The sequence below is a fragment of the Engystomops pustulosus genome, chromosome 9 (genome assembly GCF_040894005.1).
Source record: "Engystomops pustulosus chromosome 9, aEngPut4.maternal, whole genome shotgun sequence".
Classification (NCBI taxonomy): Eukaryota; Metazoa; Chordata; class Amphibia; order Anura; family Leptodactylidae; genus Engystomops; species Engystomops pustulosus.
In genome coordinates this window covers 100,021,428-100,045,791 of record NC_092419.1, presented here as the reverse complement: position 1 = coordinate 100,045,791, position 24,364 = coordinate 100,021,428, and the positions used below count along the sequence as shown (strand labels likewise).

Sequence of the window (24,364 nt, the reverse complement as noted above, 5' to 3'; positions counted from 1 at the left end):
TTTATATGAGATTTTTGCAGGAGCTTAGTCATGTAAAGGAGGACTCCACATTACTGATACCTATGAGATCATATAAGGGAATTCCCTGCATTACTGATACCTGGAGGATCCTATAAGGGAAGTCCCTGCATTACTGATACCTAGGTGATCATGTAATGGAAGACCCTGTATTAATGATACCTAGGTGATCATATAAGGGAAGTCCCTGCATTACTGATACCTGGATGAGCATACAAAAGGAAGATCCCACATTACTGATACCTGGATGAGCATATAAAGGAAGATCCCACATTACTGATACCTAGGTGATCATAAAAAATAAGATCCCGCATTACTTATACCTAGGTGATCATATAAGGGAAGTCCCTGCATTACTGATGCCTAGGTGATCATATAAAGGAAGATCCTGCATTACTGAAACCTAGGAGATCATATAAGGGAAGTCCCTGCATTACTGATACCTGGATGATCATATAAAGGAAGATCCCACATTACTGATACCTAGATGACCATATACATATAAGGGAAGTCCCTGCATTACTGATACCTAGGTGATCATAAAAAGGAAGATCCTGCATTACTGATGCCTAGGTGATCATATAAAGGAAGTCCCTGCATTACTGATACCTAGGTGATCATAAAAAGGAAGATCCTGCATTACTGATGCCTAGATGATCATATAAAGGAAGATCCCACATTACTTATACCTAGGTGATCATATAAGGGAATACCCTGCATTACTGATGCCTAGGTGATCATATAAGAGAAGACCCCCTCGTTACTGATACCTAGGTGATCATATAAGGGAAGTCCCTGCATTACTGATACCTAGATGATCATATAAAGGAAGATCCTGCATTACTGATGCCTAGGTGATTTTATAAGGGAAGAGCCTGTATTACTGATACCTACTTGATCATATAAGGGAAGACCCCGCATTACTGATGTCTAGGTTAACTGCATTACTGATGCCTAGGTGATCATAAAAGTGAAGACCCCACATTACTGATGTCTAGGTTAACATATAAGAGAAGACACTGCATTACTGGTGTCTAGGTGATCAGCTTTGGGGTGTACAAGGAGTTCCCCTTCTTATTCTGCTGATGTTATATAGTTGGATCTTGTTATCCAGGGGCTCTGTCATACACAGGGGAGGTGCACATATTGCTGTGGCCCCCAAGCTGTTGCAAAACTACAACTCTCAGCATGGCGCTGGGTAGTGCTGAGCCACTCACCTCTGCTCCTCCACTGTCTGGATTGTGCACTTGAAGGACCAGATGGAGATGTCTCTGGTAATTTCACCCAAATGCAATGGTTTTCCTCCACCCGATAAAACTGAAGCACACGCAATACTAAAACTGACCAGCAGGTGGGGCGCTAGGACTGACTTCTATAGAAAATTAAACCCCAGTGTGAACTGGGCAATCAATTCTAAGGAAAGAGGGGAAAAATCTCAGGATTTTTAACAAAAGAAGACAGAGTGAATGGATAAAAGAAGGATTGGATGAGGAAATCTCTCCCAGGTGGAAGGATAATCCATTCCTTGGTGCTGATGCCACTATGTCCTTACTATCAATTGCATGAAAGTCGCAGGAGCAGTGACTGAGGTAGGTGGTGCTGAGGACCTGCCACTTACCTCTGCTCCTCCACTGCCTGGATTGTGCACTTGAAGGACCAGATGGAGACGTCTCTGGTTGGTTTCTCCTTCACCTGCAGGACCTCAGCCCAGAGCCTGGAGAAGGGGCAGATGTTCTGACACCCACCAGGGACAAGCCAAAGCCCTAAAACTAGGGACTTCATGTTGTGTCCATCCCTGCCAGGAGCAAGTCTTTGCTGGGATGCCATTTTCAGATAAGGACAGAAGCCTTCAAGGTGTCTACAAGTCAACATCCCACCAGCATCATCACCTGCACCCAGGAGAGTGCGGCAGAAAGATGTGCCCAGAGTGTTACACCAACCAGACCTTCCTCTATGATGATGGCAGCACCCACAAATATACCTCCAGGTAAGGCAGGAAGGGGTTAATGGAGAGGTCACTGGATACTGTGATATATACTGAACCGCCCTGATCAAGGACTGTGTATTGTAAGAGCTGCCACTTAGAGATTGGTATCTGGGTGGACTACAAGTCCCAGTTGGTGCTGAGTTTGAGCATGATAGGAATAGTAGTTCTAGTGGGAAAGTTATACTAGATTGGTATTTTGTGTCTTTGTAGATACAATAACTAAGTATATACATTTAGATTAGAATTTCCAAGTAGGTGGCAGATAAAAGAGAGCAATAGTCTGCAAGAGTCCCCTTAGGTGGAGGATCTGTAGAATCTATTGCTAGATAAAAAAAAAAGAGTAATAGTCTGCTGATCCCTCAGGCCGCGTTCACATGCAGCGTTAGTAATCCCATTGTTAGCGTAATCTGAATGCTGCGTGTGAACACGGCCAAGAGTCTGCTCAATGGATGATCTGTAGAATCTGAAAACATATGAAGGAAAGAGTGAATATAATAGAGAGCAATAGTCTGCAAGTCTTTCATAAGTCCCCTAAATGGATAATCTGCAGAATCTGGTAACATATACCAGGGAGGTGGTAGATAAAAGAGAGTAATAGTCTGCAAGTCTTTCATGAGTCCCCTAAATGGATGATCTGCACAGTGTAGCAACATATAATACAAGGAAAGAAGTAGATAAAAGAGAGCAATAGTCTGCAGTAGCATGCTAAGTGACTGATCTCCAGAATCTATCACTTTATATGCCCCACACATGGTAGAAAAAATAGCAATAGTCTGCAAGTCTTTTATGAGTTCCCCCTAAATGGATAATTTGCAGAATCTGGTAACATAAACCAGAAGAGAGCAATAGTCTGCAAGTCTCCCAAGAGTCGCTGAATGAGTGATATACAGAACATATCAATTGTTACAATGAAGGTGGCAGATAAAAGAGAGTAATAGTCTGCTGAAGAATAGAAAATGTATCTTTGTGGAGGAAGAGATAAGAGTCACATGAATGAACGATCTGCAGAATTTATATATATATATAAAGATAAGATAAGATATAATATCCTGCACTAATCCACAAAGTAAAAAAGTAACATGAAATTAAGCAGCAGGGCAATAGTCTGCAGGTTTCTATAAAGTCAATTGAATGAATGGGTATAAAAGATCGACATGAAGGTGGTAAATAGAGCAATAGTCTGCAGGAAATAATTTACTGTATGTAGCAGGGAGGTGGTAACAGAAATTATCTGCAGATATATTGCCCCTACTAAAAGTATGATCTTTAATTCTATAGAGCTAAAAAGTCGTAGAGCGCTAAAGTGCAATGATCTGCAGATCTCTACAGTATCCATTAGTAAACTGCAGAAGGTCAAAATATACAAGAGAAGAATAGCATACTAGGGCAATAGTCTGCGGAACTCCACTGCATTAATAAAGAGGTAGGTAACACTTAGCAATGATTGGTTGTATAATAAGACACATTGGAGGGAAATGGAGCGATGCTCTGCAGATCTCAACCAAGGTCAAAAAACAGATCATGAAAAGAATGTACCAGGGCAATGCTCTGCAGGTCTGCACAGAAGCCACTTATCCAGTTTTATGCAGAATGAGGGATCGTTCACACATTCAGTTCTTCACATGCAGTTGTGGACCTTAATGGATCAGAACACAGTGTTCCTGCTCTTTCTTATATCCACTCCATCAAAAACTGCATCTGAAAAACTGAACATGTGAACGCACCCTTAGAGCTTACCTTTTGTACCTGAACAGAGCAATGCTCTGCAGGGATGTCATAATTTGTAGCATTCTTAATATCAATAAGGACAGACATAGAGGAGAAATGTTCTGCAGTTCTGGGTGGTCAAGCACGGGGCATTGGTTTTGGGAGTAAATAATCTGTGTCCCTGCCAGTGGTCTCCATCCTGTGGCTTCCGAGCAGGACTACATCTCCCAGCATGCTTTTACTGGACAATAAACATCACATTTTATAAATGTGTCAAGAAATAGTGCCACTCTAGCACACAGGCTGTGCATGGTATTGCAGTTTAGCCACATCAAGGATGTACTGCCATAGTGGACCCAGCCTATTACTAATCCCCTGTTTTGCAGTCAGGTGAATATCTACTGTTCTCTGTTATCAGCCGTGTCAGGATAGGACAGTATAGAGCAATGCACGTCCGCATTACATTATCCCATATATCCAGTGCTGGGATATATATATACATCCTGTGCTTGTGTCTGTATACACTCCTCATCCAGTATATAAACACTGCTGCCCCTTGTAGACCTGCTCCTTGAGAACAAAACTCAGCGATCGGGGGGAGAAAGAGGCAAAGATTTCCCTAATTTTAAACCTTCAAAAATGTCCATTTTGACTTCTCTGTTATTAATATCATGTAAACATCTGCTTAAAGGGACGCTCATTACACAGCTAATGCACTGTATTATACATATGACGGGGCTGAGGGGTGGAGCATGACTCGGGAGTATCTCTTTCATGGTCTGTTAAGCTCCGCCTCCTTGTCAACCCGCCCACCAGGGACTCCCCAACACAACCAGTCCATGAATAGTGATAAAAGATGTAAAATAGTGGTACATTGTTATAATCTAAATTATCATAACCTCAACTAGATACTTTGAACTTCTGTGAAGTCGTAATCCACCGAATAGTGATTTTAAAATGCCAATAGTGATAACCCCTAAAAAAAAAAAAAGATAATCTCCAATATTTAACAATAATCTACAGCGAATAATCTCCACAAAACAGTGATAATCACTTCTAAATACTAATAACCCTCCTAAATTCTGATTACCTCCTCTATAATCTTCTATTAATAAAGATAAATGGAAATCATCTCCACTAAATAATAAGTGACACCTAATGGTGATATTCTACACGAAACAGTAATAATCATCATAAAATAGTGAAAATCTCTATAAAGTGTAATAATTAATAATCTCCACATAATATTAATACTATCCAATAACTATCTCTACCAAATAGAAATCATTCCGTCAAAATGATGATAATCTGCACTAAAAAGTGATAATCTCTCCATAAATAGCATTTATTCTCCCTAATTAGTGTCAATCTCCACTAAATAGTAACGATGTTCCATAAACAGGGATGTACCGTATTTTTCGGCGCACCAGATTATAAGGCGCACCTTCAATAAATGCCTGCTAAAATGTCTAGTTTCATATGTAAGGCGCATTGGATTATAAGGCGCACCTGACTATAGGGATTAATGACCAGCAGGTGGCAGACCTGTGCACAGTTCAAGGCAGCAGTGGTCTGTAAGTACGGTTCATATATAAGGCGCACTGGACTATAAGGCCCACCTTTGATTTCTGAGAAAATCAAAGGATATTTTGTGCGCCTTATAGTCCGAAAAATACAGTAGTAAATAATAAGTACATAGGGCTACAGTCCTCGGGGGATGAGATTCCCCATCTATGATTGGAAGCTCTCTATGGGTTAAAGGAAATAATCTACCGTCTGATTTTATGCATTGTGAACCAAACATACCTTGAGAATGCTGTAGCGACACTGATGCAGAAACATATCTTGTTTAATCCCTGAACCGAGTGGTTTTGATCAAAATACAATCACAAAATTCAGGACCTTGGGAAAGCTGAGTGCAGACTGGCTGCCACACACATTACTTCCACATACACAGGAGCTGCCTGAACTGTCCAGACAGGACTAATCAACCTGAGCTGGATGACTCATACACAGCAGCTGGGGGATGGTGCAGCGATTGATTACTTCTGCCTGTCAGGGACAATACAATGATGACATTATCTCGGCTTATGCTGGGCAGGACAAGGCTGGAGCAATGGATAATTAATGTGAGGAGCACGCCTGGGCAGCCACAGGCGCAACATAGCCTAGTTATCATCATTTTATCGTTGTTTTTTCAGCAAAACCACTCAGGGATTAAACAAGATATGTTTCTGCATCAGTGTAGACACAGCATTCTCAAGGCATGTTTGGTTCATAATGGTAGATTTCCTTTAAGGAGACGACCATGCTTCCTCTTGCAAAGGATTATGGTCCTAACTTCCCAGACTTTGAATGACTCACATTTCCCCTTGTGCTGAATATACCGCACGGTATATGATGTAGGTGGGGATTAGATCTGCTATAAATAATACCTTTATGCGGAGCCATTGCCTTCCTCAGGACTGGAGGGAATCCCGCAGCACCTGCGCTATGTCAGCCAGAGGGGAACTATCATCAAACACGACCAGCAGCACCCCCTACAGGGGACCCCCGCCACGCGCCGCACACACTGGGGAACACCGATTTCTCAATCTACCCTGAAGCAATCAATGTGCTAAATAAGTAGTAATATGCAGATCCCTCGCAGCGAGGCTCATGCCAAAAACTGCTGGTCAGCGGAAAAAAAATTCTCACGTCTCCGGAGAGAGCGGGCGCGCGGGATTTGTCTCTGAGCTCTGGAGATAATGAGACATTAACAGCTGAATGTGGGCAGAGTGTGGAAGGACAGAGCCCCTGCCAGCCTGTGCTCAGCATCCAGATACTAGGAGGAGATACATACTGGAAACCATCAGCAAGCAGTCTACAGGCCGCTGATCAATAAACAAACTTGGGGCAACTTTTCTTAGTATTTTGGGGGTTGACAGTCTTGATACTAATCTGCGTTGGGATGGGATGCCCCCATTTTATCACACAGGCCTCCTCATAAATGGGCTCCGGCAATATGGCCGCCGATTTCGGCCATCTTTTATGATGACTGGTGATAAATATGGTTGGCTGCCCCTCCCACTCCACACCTTCCTTCTTTGTGCAAATAGGGGTAAAATAGACACAGACCACCCTTATTTTACTTAAATGGCGGTGGACAATCCCCCCTTTGTGTTATATCATTCTTCTGTTATTCCTCCTGGAAATAAATTGTGGTTTTAATTGGGGGAGTCAACATAGACTCCTAACACCCCCCCATCCCCCCCCCCCCCCAATAGAGGGAGATTTACCATAAGTCTCTTAGAGCAGAACTGTCCTAGTTGCAACCAATCAGGGCTCAACTTTCACTTTCCCACAGCTGTTTATAAAATGAAAGCTGAGCCCTGATTGGTTTCCATGGGAAACTAAAATAGTTTTACCTCAGACACTTCTGATAAATCTCCCCCTAAATTATGGGGGCTGATTTATTATGTCTTTGAGCAAACTGTCATGTAAAAAATCTTTTTGTTTTTTGAGGCAAGTCAGAAATCCATCCTTGGTATGTGTTCTAATATTTGTTCCAATATAGCAAGTGTCATCAGATTTGACATAGGATCGACCTGTGCTTTTATTTAGCCATATCTATTATAAATCCCTTTGTACCATCCCAAGACACTCCCCTGCTTACTGGCCCCGCCCATGAGGAATGGGAAGGTATAGGAAACAAGTTCTTACACCCCCCCCCCCCCCAGGATAGTGATGGTTCACCCCTCTCCCCTATCATTTAGACTTCTTTTTGGAAGGTTCCACTATCCACCAAGGGGTTCTGCAGCATTTCTGGCACCACATGTAGTAGATTTCTCAGCCAGTCTGTGCTTGGTGCTAATCACTTGGCACTGTGATGGCATCTTCCCCCGGGCCATAATCGGACACTTGTTTATCATAGGACACCTCTGTTTTTCCTGCTGGAGAGAATCTCATCCAATTCCCGGCGTGGCAGGAGGCAGCAAATATCCCTGACAGTCGCACATTCTCGTGGTTTGGCAGGTTTCCTTCAGTAAACAGACCCCCCTCGCGGTCAGCGGGCCCACGCTGGGCCGCATCTTGTCCTGCAGATGGACAGAACCAGTCAGGAGCAGGACATCACAAGTCCAATACTCGGCTTTGATCCTTAGGAAAACAACACATCGTCAGCCCCTGATCCGCCTGTTGTGTTTTTATATGTAAATACACAGAAAGAAAAATACAGGAATATCAGGAAATCCGGAAATGATTAACCCCAGGGGAAGTGTGGAGACAATAAGTTTTTGGTTTTGGGTTTATTTTTGTTGCTTTAAGGCTCATGAACGCTTACACTTTCCTTAAGGGTTTTACTAGGCTAAGAGCATTGAAAAGATTTCCATAGGATCGCTCCCATATATGACCCAGCACCCCCTCACATCAGGGAACAGGCAGTAAACAGCGCTGTTGGCTGTGCAGTGGCCAGACCAGGTTACTGCAGATCGGCTCCCATTCATTTGAACAGGATTTAAACTGCAATGAATCAGTTCAACCACTACACAAAGAATGGCGCTGTCTCCTTTCTGTTCTATTCCCTAAAACTGTTGATTTGTGGACTTATGTGGACCCATCTATCATTAATATTGAACTCCCCTCCTGACCTATATGTTTTCCCCAGAAATAACAATCTTGCATTGTGTTGTTCCTCTGTTATTCTTCCTATAATATGTAAATTGACAACAGGGTGTCGCCATTCCTCTTGTCAAAGAGGTGTTTTCCTGAAGAGCAAGATACTGTCATTTCTGATTGGACAGTGTTACAGTGCAGGATCCAATCAGAACAGGGTCACACCCCTAAATAACAACGCCCAGGAGGAATAACAGAGCAACAGCAATGCAGAATTCTAATTACAGCGGCTCCAGAATTGTTATTTCAGGAATGACACTGCTATATAACAGTATAGGTGAGAGGTCCTGCAGTGCCAGTCAGGAATTCTCCAGTTATAGGGGTATATATAACAGTGTCCAATAACCTAGGGGGCATAGTAGGTGTAAGCACCATGGTCTGTGTTGCCCCTTTGGTAGTGGTAGGTGATGCCCCTGACACGTGGTGGTGGTAAGTGATGCCCCGGCATGTGGTGGTGGTAGGTGATGCCCCCTGCACATGGTGGTGATCGGTGATGCCCCCTGCACGTGGTGGTGGTAGGTGATGCCCCCTGCACGTGGTGGTGGTAGGTGATGCCCCCTGCACGTGCTGGTGGTAGGTGATGCCCCCTGCACGTGGTGGTAGGTGATGCCCCCTGCACGTGGTGTCATGTTATGCTATCTGGTCCTGGGTGCCACCTAGTGCTGATGCCAGTCCCCGCAGCGTGTGCTTTTAGTGTATTTGCCTGTGTGGGATTATTTTTAAGACATCGCTCCTCCTGAGAATAATTAATAGAGAAATTTTTTCCATTCAACTGTTGCCAGCAGCAGCGGCGCCCGAGATCCAAGAGATTGACTCACATTTACAAGCACTTGGGATGGGATGATATATGGATTAACGCTTGTGGCTGCCATTAAATTGGATTCCTGGAACATGCAGCCTGAGGTCTGTGGTCTGAGTCCTCCAAAGGAGCTGGCATTAGGGAGGGCACTGCAGGAGCTGGCGTTAAGGAGGGCACTGCAGGGGATCCGTGTTAACCTAAACCAAGTTTAAGGTCATTAAAATGTAGATAAGAGTAAAGCCAAGAGCCCTCATGACTCGCAAGGTCTGTCCAGCTTTTATACATTGTTTTTATAGACGTTCATGCCAGCTTAGTAAGGGCACAACAACAGGTTGGCTTTAATGGACACAAGTATTTTGAAGGGAAAATACACATTTACAAAGTTTTTTCTTTGAAGGGGTTGTCTGGGATGTACAAAAACATGGCTGCTTAGGTCCTGTTCACACACTACACTTGAATTGTGTTTTGAAATGGTGCTGCTGCCAACCATATATACTGTGACTGGCAGATGTACTGGTCTCGTCTGGGTCCTGATTCCTGGTTATAGATGACTATGTTTCTGCTTAGATCTTTGAATATTATATCTGGTCCTAAAAGTGATACAACTAATCCTGAACTCTGGCTGGATCCACACTACGCTCGTGCTATCACCCACTCATACTGTGACTGGCAGATGTACTGGTCTCGTCTGGGTCCTGATTCCTGGTTATATATGTTTCTGCTTAGATCTTTGAATATTATATCTGGTTCTCAAAGTGATACGACTAATCCTGACTTCTGGCTGGCTCCACACTACGCTCGTGCTGCCACCCACTCATACTGTGACTGGCAGATGTACTGGTCTTGTCTGGGTTCTGATTCCTGGTTATAGATGACTATGTTTCTGGTTAGATCTTTGAATATTATATCTGGCCCTCAAAGTGATACAACTAATCCTGATTTCCGATTGGCTCCACACTACGCTCCTGTCGTCACACCTTGGTTGTATAGCACCACACTCTCCAATCCATGTCTGTTTTGGGAATTCTCCTGCCGTAAGCTCCACACTGACCATAGTAGCGTATTATTTTTAGTCATTAACTAAAATTCATTAGTTAGTCATCGGTTTGATATTTACACAGGAAGACATGATGTCACATACATTGTACCACACTGAGCACCCGAAATTTTCAGATTATGGTATTGGGGATTAAACTAATTTATTTGTATCATAGTTGATGAGTTTGGTCATATGCGTTTTCCCCTTACAACAAAAAGAAATGAAACAAAAGCTGAAAAAAAACGGATTTCATTGTAGTCATTTTCTACCTTATGTTCTGAACTCTAATAAAATGGAAGCAGATGGAGCTGACGACCAGTGCGGCATTATGGGCCAGCTCACCAAATGGTGGCGTCATGCTCGCTGCCATGGATCCAAAGCGGGCATCAAGAATTCAGGAGCTTCCAGATGGAAAAATCCGCTGCCATTTTACTGCATTTCTATGAAAAAAAGTTATAATTCGGAGACAAAAATACCCAACATTGCAGAGCTTGTAGATTAGTAGATCTTTAAGGAGGTTTCCTTCTTTATTAGCAGATCACATTTTGCACTGCTGAAGGTGTCCAACAACAAGAACCGGTGTTCAGTTTCCCCACACTGCCTCCGCAGGAATAATGAAGCATTACACTGTAGGTCCTCCACGTTCTTCATAGCTTCACCTCCTGTCTGGGAGTAAGATTAAAGTTTATTACTAAAAAAATTCTCTAATTAATTTCACAGTTATTAAAGGCAACAATTCATCGCTTTTACAAAGTATATAGGATACATTTCTGAATACATGCCCTTCAATGCACAATAGAAACCAGGCCGCCCAGCATAGTAGTATGGGCTCATTTATTAAGGGTTGCACTGCTCATTTTCGTCAAACTGTGTTCCATTTTTGGGGATTACATGGCTTGTACAGGTAATTAACAAGTGTCTGTGCCAAGATTTTGGAGCATGCGATCCTTTTTTGATGCAGCGGCGCCCGGCTTCCACCCAACACAAATCGGGGGCTGTGCCGTGGGGCGATCCAAATGATTCGATCTGAGCGCGGGATTTAACTTTCAAATTGTGTCGCAAGACAATGCACTTACAAGCACTGGGAAGAAGAAGGTGAACTCAGCCGGACCTGAGCGGGGAATCGACACAGTCCATTATAGGCGGACAATGCACTTTCGGTGAACTCCAGCAGCAGGGTTAGTAAATGTACCCCAATGGGGCAGATTTACTTACCCGGTCCAGTCGCGATCCAGCGGCGCATTCTCCGACGCCGATTCGGGTTCTGCCGGGATTCAGTAAGGTCGTGTACCCAATATCCACTAGGTGTCGCTGTTGCGCTGAAGTCTGCTGGAGTTCACCTGCTTCGTTCCGGTGTATGTGAGTGCTATTCTTGTGACACAATTTTTTTTTTTTAAATTGCGCAGCTTTTCCGAATCTGTTGGGTTTTCCGACGGCCACGGGCCCCGATTTCTGTCGCGTCAAAGCCGGCGCCGATGCGCCACAATCCGATCGCGTACGCCAAAATCCCAGGGCAATTCGGCGCAAATCGGAAAAATTCGGGAAACCCGACGTAAAAACGCGATTCGGACCTTAGTAAATGTGCCCCAATGTGTTTACCTTCCGAGCGCTCAAGAAGAGTTTGTAACTATGATGATAATTTGTGATTCTGGAATCAAACGATTTGAAATCAAAAGATTTTCGGGATAGGTCATCAAGTCTGGATGATGTTGATACCCACAATGCCGCTGCAATGCCCAAAACAACCACAATTAAAAGTAAAACCCTTAACGCTACAACACCAAAGGGACCAAACACCAATAAAAGTAAGAAAAATCATAGTCATGCTGCAAATTAAAAACTTCCGGTCATGATTATGGCTGACAGCGGGTTACATTAGTCCTGTCTGTCTGTGATTATTGGAGCCGGAGCGTAGCGCTATCTTCCGGCCACAGAGGGCGGTATTTAATTACTCAACCTTGAAAGGATTGCTGATGGGGCGATGAGGAGATAGAGCTACGCCGCTTTACCAGATATTAATAATTTAAGCCGCTATTGCTTAACGGTTAGGCGAGAAATGAGACGCGCAAAGACTCTCGCCGTAATCCCGCTGTCAGTGGCTGCGATGAGAAGGATAGCAGATTCCTCAAAGGCAAAAATTAGGGCAACACTGAAGATAACAATACATGTTCTGCCCCTCTATCTACATCTCTGTTTTACTATTGCCAGGACAGATGTAGCAGCGTTAGCATTGTCTCATGTAGCAGAGCAGAGTTTGTCAGATGTGTAGAATTCTCAGAAGTAGAGTTATTAATAAATCAAGTCCTAGTCTGGTTATTAATATTTTGGCTCTAGTTAGACATTAATCCTTGTTATAATTGGAAACGGATATCACTTACTACAGAAGGGAACAGCTCAAGGACTATTAAGAGATGAGGGAAATGTAACCATTGTAATAGTGTCTATGGGGAGGATTCTTGTATAATACTGCCCCCTATGTACAAGACTATATCTACTATAATACTGCTCCCTATGTACAGGAATATAACTACTATAATACTGCCTCCTATGTACAGGAATATAACTACTATAATACTGCCCCCTATGTACAAGAATATAACTACTATAATACTGCCCCCTATGTACAGGAATATAACTACTATAATACTGCCCCCTATGTACAGGAATATAACTACTATAATACTGCCCCCTATGTACAGGAATATAACTACTATAATACTGCCCACTATGTACAAGAATATAACTACTATAATACTGCCCCCTATGTACAAGAATATAACTACAATAATACTGCCCCCTATGTACAAGAATATAACTACTATAATACTGCCCCCTATGTACAAGAATATAACTACTATAATACTGTCCCCTATGTACAAGAATATAACTACTATAATACTGTCCCCTATGTACAAGAATATAACTACTATAATACTGTCCCCTATGTACAAGAATATAACTACTATAATACTGCCCCCTATATACAAGAATATAACTACTATAATACTGCCCCCTATGTACAAGGATATAACTACTATAATACTGCCCCCTATGTACAAGAATATAACTACTATAATACTGCCCCTATGTACAAGAATATAACTACTATAATACTGCCCCCTATGTACAGGAATATAACTACTATAATACTGCCCCCTATGTACAAGAATATAACTACTATAATACTGCCCCCTATGTACAAGAATATAACTACTATAATACTGTCCCCTGTGTACAAGAATATAACTACTATAATACTGCCTCCTATGTACAAGAATATAACTACTATAATACTGTCCCTATGTACAAGAATATAACTACTATAATACTGCCTCCTATGTACAGGAATATAACTACTATAATACTGCCCCCTATGTACAAGAATATAACTACTATAATACCGCTCCATATGTATAAGAATATAACTACTATAATACTGTCCCTATGTACAAGAATATAACTACTATAATACTGCCCCCTATGTACAGGAATATAACTACTATAATACTGCCCCCTATGTACAGGAATATAACTACTATAATACTGCCTCCTATGTACAAGAATAGATCTGCATGGGTAGGAGTCACTCAGTGTATATATATTGTAGCAGATGAATGTTCCCAGTTCTCTTCTTCCCGTGAGAATCTGCTTTGTATGTTCCTGCCATCCCTGTGACTTGCGAGAACTTCTCTTGCGTAAATCCTCCAGATATTGCTGGGAATCCTGGGAGTTCACGTTCTCTTCTCCTAGTAGCTTCGGTTGGCACATGCCAGGGGGCACCAGATTTGGAGGTAGACAGTACAGCAGAGCTGATCCCTGAGTACAGGAGGATTGTCGCTGGGAGTTGTATGGGATGCTCCTCTGCTCTGCCATGAAAAGTGCCAGGCCTTGTGCCAGCGGATGTAGAAGAGGCCGAGGGAAATCCAGGTATGGCAAAAAGTTCTATTCGGGTCATATGAAGTCAACTTCTGCTATGTAACATCATATATGGATGTAGCAGTGATGAGTTTGTCATGTAACACGTCTCAGTGATGTCATGATGCATTATAAGACATAGCCCTGATATAGTAATATTGTATATAAACCATTCTGTGTAATGTGCATGGTGGTCTGCTAACCATCATCATGGAAAAATAAGAATCAGGGTGTCACCGCTCCGGGTGCCTCTGTTAGTTAAGATTCCTAATAATTGTCTCCCGGTAAGTAGCATTTGGATTAAATACGGGGGATATCTCTACAGACCTGAGCTGTAATACCAGCACAATCCATTATAAAGTGTGGCGCTGTTTTTGAAAGAGTACAACTATGGGGTTCATTTACTAAGGGTCCGAATGCCGCACTTTCGTCAGGTTTCCCGAATATTTACATTTTGCGCCGGATTGCCCCAGGTTTTTGGCGCACGTGATCGGATTGTGGCGCATCGGTGCCGGTTTGCATGCGACAGAAATTGGGGGATGTGGCTGTCGGACAACACGACGGATTCGGACAAACCGCAGAATTTAAAAAAGGTTTTGTGTTGCAAGATCAGCACTCACATTCATGGGGAAGAAGAAGGTGAACTCCGGTGGACCGCGGCGCAGCAGCGACACAGGAAGGAACTCGGACGCACGATCTTAGTGAATCGCGGCAGAACCCAAATCCACGTCGGACAACGCACCGCAGGATTGCGACAGGTCCGGATAAGTAAATCTGCCCCAATTAATTCAAATGTGTGGTTTGAACCTGTTTATCTCGATTTCTAGAAGTGTAGGCAGCTGTGAAACGTATTAATACCAGCCAAACGCATGATAAACATACAAAAACGCATGAATGGTCCAAGAAAGCCCCGTGTGGCAGTGTTGGGCCCATTGGGTTGGAAGGGACATTTCCCATCCGCGTTCAGGTTTCCATTTTGCAGTCTCCATTTAAAACGGATGAATAACATATCCGTTTTTTTCCATTGATTTCAATTAGCTTTCAATGGTGTCTGTTAGGCAAGGTTCACACTACTACCTCCGTTCCCTACCTCTGCTAAAAAAAAAAAAAAGTAAAGAACAGAGGTTTAACGTATCATTTGAAAAACCCATTGTCATCGATGTAAATTTCCTGTCATCAATTATGCTCAGTGTCAGGATTCGGGATGTGTGGATCCACTGGACCACTGCAGAGACCGGAGTCTAAGTGGCACCCGGTTTTCGCCATAGCCCACCGCAAAGCGTGTTGGACTTGTCGTGGCGTGGTACCACCAGGTCATTCCACCCTCCGCTTATATTGAAGTTTTTCCAGTTTTTGGGGCATATTTACTTACCCGGTGCAGTGCGATCCAGCGGTGCGTTGTCCGACGTGGATTCGTGTCCTGCCGGGATTCACTAAGGTCCTGCGCCCGATATCCACCTGGTGTCACTGCTGCGCCGAGGTCCGCCGGAGTTCACCATCTACTTCCTGGTGCTTGTAAGTGCGTGTCAAGTGACACAAATTGTTTTAAAATACCTCAGGTTTTCCGAATCTATCTGGTTCTAAATCTATCCGATTTTCGTCGCATGCAAGCCGGCGCCGATGTGACACAATCCGATCGCGTGCGCCAAAATCCCGGGGCAATTCGGCGCAAAACGGTAAAATTCTAAAAACCTGATGGAAATGTGTGATTCGGACCCTGAGTAAATGTGCCCCATTGTGTTAAAATTAGGTACCTCGGCTTATACTCGGGTCAGCTAATACTGGAGTATATACGTTATTTATCATCTGTTTATTTTTTTTAACAGAAATAAACGGAGATGCTGATGGCAGTGTGAACTGAACCTTAGCAAAAATGTTGAAACAATAATAAAAAAAATAAACAGTGAAAGGAAAGTATCTGTTTTTAAAAAAAATATCCATGAAAAAACTGATAATCCACTACTAATAATCCCGACATCCGTTAAAATAACAATCAGGTTTTTTGTTTTTTTTTAATCGGAAGCCAAAATGTAGATTCAAACTGGCCCTAAAAATCCATCCACAACAGGTAACAGGACGCAGGGGTCTGGCAGAGGCTTTGGAGCGCTTTGCCGATGTTTCGGATACTTTATACAGCTCTTACCCTGGGGGTCCGCACCTTTCAGGACCCTTTGGCACCAGACAAGGCGCTGTTGGTTGTACCTTGGCCCGGGTCAGTGTACGGGCAGATGCCTCCTTCCTCGTTCACTTCATAAGCCGAGTCCATCGCTCCCAGAGACACCTGGCACTTCTTAGTGATTGTTTCCCAGTAGCCATCTTCCCCAGTTACCATAGTGACGCCTCTTGTACACGCCGCTCTCAGGCTCCGCGGTCATGTAGGCCTGTAATTTCATGTATCTGCTTCTTACATCATTTCATACTATAAAACACAGTCATTTGGGCTGATTGGGAGTTATTTTATATTTCCTCTCCGTTCACATCCAAAATCCGCTTTCAAGATGTTTTTGGTCGCCCTTGGAAACAGACAAGGAGTTTGGCTCCACCCACTAAAATACAAAGCTCTGATTAGTAAGTTATTAGTCAGTTCACCTAGAACAATCCCTTTAAGGGCCCCTCCTTCCCATCTGTGTTCCCATTGATAAACGTGTAAATGACTGATCCGTTTTTTCCTATTTATTTTAATGGACCTGCGATGGCGACTGTTAGTGCACGTTCTTACTGCGCAATGGGAAAGCAGAAGGCTAAGAATAATAAAAAAGTAATCAGCCCCCGGTGATAAGTATTCAGCCCCCGGTGACAAGTATTCAGCCCCTGGTGATGAGTATTCAGCCCCCAGTGATAAGTATCCGGCCCCCGGTGACAAGTATTCAGCCCCTGGTGATGAGTATTCAGCCCCCGGTGACGAGTATTCAGCCCCTGGTGATGAGTATTCAGCCCCCAGTGATGAGTATTCAGCCCCCGGTGATAACTATTCAGCCCCCGGTGATAAGTATTCAGCCCCCGGGGATAAGTATTCAGCCCCCAGGGATAAGTATTCAGCCTCCGGTGATGAGTATTCAGCCCCCGGTGACAAGTATTCAGCCCCCGGGGATGAGTATTCAGCCCCCGGGGATGAGTATTCAGCCCCCGGTGATGAGTATTCAGCCCCCGGTGATGAGTATTCAGCCCCCGGTGATGAGTATTCAGCCCCCGGTGATGAGTATTCAGCCCCCGGTGATGAGTATTCAGCCCCCGGTGATAAGTATTCAGCCCCCGGTGATAAGTATTCAGCCCCCGGTGATAAGTATTCGGCCCATGGTGATGAGTATTCAGCCCCCGATGATAAGTATTCGGCCCATGGTGATGAGTATCCAGCCCCCGATGATAAGTATTCGGCCCATGGTGATGAGTATTCAGCCCCCGGTGATGAGTATTCAGCCCCCGGTGATGAGTATTCAGCCCCCGGTGACAAGTATTCAGCCCCCGGTGATGAGTATTCAGCCCCCGGGGATGAGTATTCAGCCCCCGGTGATGAGTATTCAGCCCCCGGTGATGAGTATTCAGCCCCCGGTGATGAGTATTCAGCCCCCGGTGATGAGTATTCAGCCCCCGGTGATGAGTATTCAGCCCCCGGTGATAAGTATTCAGCCCCCGGTGATAAGTATTCAGCCCCCGGTGATAAGTATTCGGCCCATGGTGATAAGTATTCAGCCCCCGGTGATAAGTATTCGGCCCATGGTGATGAGTATCCAGCCCCCGATGATAAGTATTCGGCCCATGGTGATGAGTATTCAGCCCCCGGTGATGAGTATTCAGCCCCCGGTGATGAGTATTCAGCCCCCGGTGATGAGTATTCAGCCCCCGGTGATGTGTATTCAGCCCCCGGTGATAAGTGTTCCGCCCCCGGTGATGAGTATTCAGCCCCCGGTGATGAGTATTCAGCCCCCGGTGATGTGTATTCAGCCCCCGGTGATGTGTATTCAGCCCCCGTTGATGAGTATCCAGCCCCCGTTGATAAGTATTCAGCCCCCGTTGATAAGTATTCAGCCCATGGTGATGAGTATTCAGCCCCCGGTGATGAGTATTCAGCCCCCGGTGATGAGTATTCAGCCCCCGGTGATGAGTATTCAGCCCCCGGTGATGAGTATTCAGCCCCCGGTGATGTGTATTCAGCCCCCGTTGATGAGTATTCAGCCCCCGTTGATGAGTATTCAGCCCCCGTTGATAAGTATTCGGCCCCTGGTGATGAGTATTCAGCCCCCGATGATAAGTATTCAGCCCATGGTGATGAGTATTCGGCCCCCGGTGATAAGTATTCAGCCCATGGTGATGAGTATTCAGCCCATGGTGATGAGTATTCAGCCCCCGGTGATGAGTATTCAGCCCATGGTGATGAGTATTCGGCCCCTGGTGATAAATATTTAGCCCCCGGTGATGAGTATTCGGCCCCCGGTGATGAGTATTCGGCCCCCGGTGATGAGTATTCGGCCCCTTTGCTCAGTGTTGAGTAGAAGCATCTTTGGAGCTGGTGCAGCCAGGAGTCTTCTTGGGAAGATGCTACAAGTTTCTCCCCCTGGATTTGGGGATCCTCTGCCTCTTCCTTGCAGATCCTCTCCAGTTCCCTCAGGTTGGATGGTGAATGTTGGTGGGGGCCATTTTCAGGTCTCTCCAGAGATGCTCCATTGGGTTTAGGTCCGGGCTCTGGCTGGGCCAGTCAGGAATGGTCACAGAGATGTTCTGAAGCCTCGGCTGTGTTATTAGCTGTTTGGCTAAGGGTCATTGTCTTGTTGGAAAGTTCGTACCAGTCTGAGGTCCAGAGCATCTGGAAGAGGTTCTCATCCAGGATATCTCTGTACTTGGCCGCTTTCATCTTTCTTTCCATTACATCCAGTGGTATCCCCCCCCCCCCCCCATAGCCTGATGCTGCCCTCACCATGTTTCACTGCTGGGATTGGATTTGGCAGGTGATGAGCGGCGCCTGGTTTTCTCCACCGCTTAGAATTAACACCAAAAAGTTCAATCTTTGTCTAATCAGAGCAGAGAATTTATTTCTTAGTCGCGGGCGTACTTCATGTGTTGCACACTGTATGCGGCTTTCATATGTGTTGCACTGAGGAGAGGCTTCCAGACTCTGCCATAAAGCCCCGACTGCTGGAGGCTGCAGTGATAGGAGACACACAGTGATCTTGGGGATTCTCTTTACCTCTCTCACCAAGGCTCTTCCCCGGCGATTGCTTAGTTTGGCTGGACAGCCAGGTTGTGGAACAGTTGTGGTCGTCCCAAACTTCTTCCATTTAAGGATTATAGAGGCCACTGTTCTCTTAGAAACCTTGGGTGCTGCAGAAATTCTTTTGTAACCTTGGCCTGATCTGTGCCTTGCTGCAATTCTGTCTCTGAGTTTTATTGGGCAGTTCCTTAGACCTCTTGATTCTCATGTGCTCTGACATGCACTACTAGCTGTGGGGTCTTATATAGACAGGTGTGTGCCTTTGCTAATTAGGTCCAATCAGTTTAATTAAATACAGCTGGACTCCGATGAAGTAGTAGAACCATCCCAAGGAGGATCAGAAGGAAATGGACAGCATGTGAGTTATATATGAACGGCACAGCAAAGGGGCTGATACTTATGTGATATTTCCGTTTTAACTTGTTTACTAAATTAGCAAAAATATCTACATTTCCGTTTTTTCAAGATGGGGTATTGAGTGTACATTAATGAGCGAAAAAAAAAAAAGACCTTTAATCTTACCAATGAGCTGCAATGATACAATAAGTGAAACATTTAAAGGGGTCTGAATACTTTGCGTACCCACTGTACAATCCTGTAAATCATTTGTGGGTACAAGATCTCCCCCCATTCTTTCAATTGATTTGGTGACTCCCACCTACCATTGACTTTTCCATCCTTTAAAGGGGTTTTTCCCACAAAACAAGTTAGGCCATATCCACAGGGTAGAGCCTAACATGCTGATTGGTGGGGGACTCAGTGATGGGACCCCTACAGATCTCTACAACGACGGGGCCAACTGGAGTACATTTTACCCCTTGTACTAGTGATATGTGGGGGTTCAGTCACTGAGACCTCCACCGATCAGCAAACATGTTCATCCAAACCTTAAAAGGGGTTTTCCCACAAAACAAGTTGGGCCCTATCCCCAGGACTTGCTGATCAGTGGGGGTCTCAGTGATGCTATCTCAGTCAGCTCTATAGAGTTGATCTGGGCAGGCCGGACATAAGCGTCCTGCTGCTCCACTCATCACAGGAACCGGCAAGGGGTCCTACCCCTCGATAAAGTGATCTGTGGGGGTCTCATCACTGGTACTCCCACTGATTAGCAGGTTAGGCCCTATCCTTTTGATAGGGTCTAACTTGTTTCATTCGGAAAAACCCTTTAAGGTTTGGATAAACAACTTTAATTCACATCAGGAAAGCTCCAAAGGTATTCAGGAACCCCAGTTCACACGACATAGGCCAAAAGATTATCCATTAAAGAGGTTAATAACGTAAACCTCTCCCTATAATCCACTTAGCATGTCCCCTGGGTAAACAATGGCGCTGTCAGACGATTCCCATCGGGCGCTGTTTACATCCCACCCTGGTGGTAGTCACAGTCTCGGGGCGGCTCTCGGGCAGCTGGTTTGTGTCACATTAATATGGCAGGAGGCATTTCCCATTTTCTGCTCTGCTACAGATGCTCCGCGCCCTCAGCCAGGCCGCTCAGGCGTCCCATCATGTGTTACATGTATTCATGAGGCTTATTTATGGGGACCCCCCCCCCATTCACACAGGGCGTTAAAATATGCAACAAACAGACTCCCCCTGAGATCCCATATTGAACTAAGATTGCGTTTGCATCGTGTCCGCAAATGCCACGTGTGTGCACAGCATAAAGGGGGCTCCTTCTATCATCCCCTCAGTCTCCTAAAGTTAATATATTAGGAAAAAGGCGGAAATAATTTATTCTTATTCCTTGCATGCGTTTTGCACGTTTTGCATTACTTATATATAAAACTACTGGTGCTCATTCCAAAAAACATTTGTTTTGGTGAAAAAGCAAATCCATTTAATCCGAGCCCCTCCCAGTTGCATTTTTGCTGCCTTTAAAAACACTACAAAAACTCCATGTGTGAGTACGACCTCAAAGGAGAACTTATTGTTACTAAAACTTCTCTTTGATAGGGTATTTTTTACATTGTGAGCATATTTTAGAATATTTATCACCCCATGAGTGAATATTATAGATATATTTGCTGCATATGCATCTGTATTTGTCCGCTTTCACACTATTTTTGTTATGCCCATAATGACCACTGGGTGGCACTGCTGCTATTAAAAAATCAGACCATAGGATTTGCCCCAGTTTGTCGGCCAGCTTTTTGATCCAGGAATCTTACTAGATAGATACAATGACAGGGTGCTGCCACACAAGATACAGTCATATGTATTTAGGGCCAAATACTGCTAAACTGACCAAAAAAAATACTAAAAACAAGGATATGAAGTGTTTGCAGGATATGTTCTGACATAGCAGTCTTGGGGCAAGTACCAGGCTGCAACTGCAGGCGACATGTCATGTCCTTACCTTTAAAAACATTAGGCAAGAGCCCCTGTGTGACCTTTAGAACGCCCCTGTGTAACCTCAGAACCCCCCTGTGTGACCGCAGAACCCCCTTGTGTGACCGCAGAACCCCCTTGTGTGACCGCAGAACCCCCCTGTGTGACCGCAGAACCCCCCTGTGTGACCGCAGAACCCCCTTGTGTGACCTCAGAACCCCCTTGTGTGACCTCAGAACCCCCTTGTGTGACCTCAGAACCCCCTTGTGTGACCGCAGAACCCCCTTGTGTGACCTCAGAACCCCTTGTGTGACCGCAGAACCCCCTTGTGTGACCGCAGAACCCCCTTGTGTGACCTCAGAACCCCCTTGTGTGACCTCAGAACCCCCCTGTGTGACCTCCGGCACAGGTGATAAAGTCTGGATCATGTGTCTGATTGACCCGCACAGGTGGAGGAGACGTCTGTGCTGGAAAGCCTCCATTAGTTACAGCTCCCAACCACACTTGTGTCAGACTGTAGCCGCCATCCGGAGATCACCACATCCAGTGGCCTGACCTGTGTGGTGTAACGGTGAGTGCATACAGAGCTGTAGACAAGTAATGTATTGCACAGCAATGGATACCTGATGCAGGACCAGCTGGGCACATGGGGATATTTCTCCGGTAAACCAACGTGCGGTGCAAGGAATCAGCAGCGTGTCATTTCTTTTTTGAGGCTGCGTTGACACATATTGAAACCCAATCCAGACAGAACAGGGAGGGGTCGACCCAATCACATGGGCTTCTCAATAGAAACGCTAGCAATCCGTACACAAAGCAAAACACCAGGCCCTTATTGCGTTTAACGCATGCGTTTTTAAACAGCTGAAGAGGAGATTTGCCTAATTACATAGTTGTCAACATTGTGTTTACAAAACACAAGTGTTAACACGTGTTTTATTAATGAAATACAGCATTGACAACAATGTAATTGGGCAAATCTCCTCTTCAGCTGTTTAAAAACGCATGCGTTAAACGCAAACAAAACGCAACATTTGACCGCAGCCTCAGGGCGCGTTCACTTGTTGTGCTTTGGTTGTGTTTTCATTGTGTTTTAAAACACATTACTACAGCTGACAGGAGGTGATTTGCCTTATTACTTTACTGTTAACATTTGCGTGTAACATGTAACATGTGTAAACGTGATGTTAACACATGCATTAACAATGCATTTTGTTAACATATGCATTAACATAGTGTTAACAAATGTAAATAGTAATGTAATTAGGCAAATCACCTCTCCACAGCTGTTGTAAAGCATTTTAAACGCAATGAAAACACAACCAAAACGCAACGTCAAGGGGCAGCAAGCTACGTCTTTCCAATATGCTCCTTCATGCTGAGCTCTGTATCTGCTCAGCGGAGGCTGTAGTAGCCTATGGGGAGCGGATGCAACACATTGCAGCCTCGCCGAGCGGACATGCTGCTCATCAGGAGGGGGGGCACCTGTTGATGTCACTGTCCATATGACATCACTGGGGAAATCCTACTGTATATAAGCATAGAGTGTTATACATCTGTGCCATACGTTGTAAGGACGCATCGGAATCCCCTCGACATGTTCTTACAACGCACAAAACGTAATGTGAACCTTGCCTTGGGCCACTGTCACACACTGGGTCCGAATTGTGTTTAGAAATCAGGCGCAGCGGGGACAATCTTCTCCCATTCCACCCGCAGGCTTGTGATCTGGAACAAGGCTCATATTTTGCTGGTAAACAATGCAAAATGCGTGTTACTTGTTCCCAAATTAGGGCGTAACACATTTTCAAACGGGAGAAGCTGCTCCCCACTGCGCGTGAACTTGGCCTCAGGGTGCAGCCACATGGGAGATGAGAAGAATTGGGAATGGGTCGAACAGTTGCCTGCCCATAACCCCGGTGTGCCCAAAATGTATAATATGGCCCCAAATATTATAGTGTCCCCTAAAGGCCCCTTTGCCTGTGCCAACCCTTCTCTGCTTTTTGATAACGCCCCCTAATACAACCCATCAACTAATAACACCCTATTTCCTGTAGTTCCTTAATAATCACACTTTACTTTGAGTCCTCTCCACTTATAAAGTCCCTTATTTGTATCCCCATGACTTATGCCCCTTTCCTCTTGCTCCTTTTTGGTTCAATGGTGGAGCGGGAATCTGACAGCTCCCTCCCTCACCATTGTGTTCAACTCTACTGGAGGACCCCCAGACATCTGGCCCAATGTGACAGACCCAATCTGGTTTAGGTTCTGTTTTGGTAACATTTGCTGTACGCTAAGGGTGGTGTTAATTAAGATAATTGGGAAAAACAGACAAAAAACGGTCAAGAATGGATGCGTTGTAAAAAAAAACCGCATGGGGTTTTTTAACGGACTGCTTAGAGAATGGCCTGCAAACAGGTTCAAAACACCACATGTGACACCACCCAGTTCTCAGTGGGAAGGGCAGAGGTGCACCATGCCCCCATTTCTTCAGCCACTCCCATTTTTGTGACATAAACACGCCCATTTTTTTGTGACTTGAACACTTTTTAGAGACGTGATCAAAACAAAAAAAATGACATGGAGTCTGATGGATGCACGAGCACGACCTTCTCTTCTGAGCGCCGGGCGGCCTCTGGTAGGGGGCAGGTATAAATATTTCATCCGAAAATTGTGATTATGTCAGCACACAGACGCACAGATTTCATTATA

The 24,364-nt window shown here is 44.7% G+C and overlaps 1 protein-coding gene across 4 annotated transcripts in view; it reads left to right on the top strand.

Moving 5' to 3' along the window:
• Positions 1–1,544: 1,544 nt before the first annotated feature.
• Positions 1,545–24,364, top strand: part of KCNT1 (potassium sodium-activated channel subfamily T member 1) — a 131,536-nt gene continuing 108,716 nt past the window's right edge. The window contains exon 1 of one of the 4 annotated variants that reach the window (XM_072124637.1): positions 1,545–2,005. In XM_072124637.1, coding sequence (XP_071980738.1) covers positions 1,839–2,005 — 167 coding nt within the window. In that variant the 5' untranslated portion in view covers positions 1,545–1,838. Of the gene's footprint in view, positions 2,006–14,033; positions 14,131–22,112; positions 22,224–24,364 lie in introns of those variants that run through there. The other 3 variants (XM_072124639.1, XM_072124640.1, XM_072124644.1) reach the window with 3 other exon arrangements.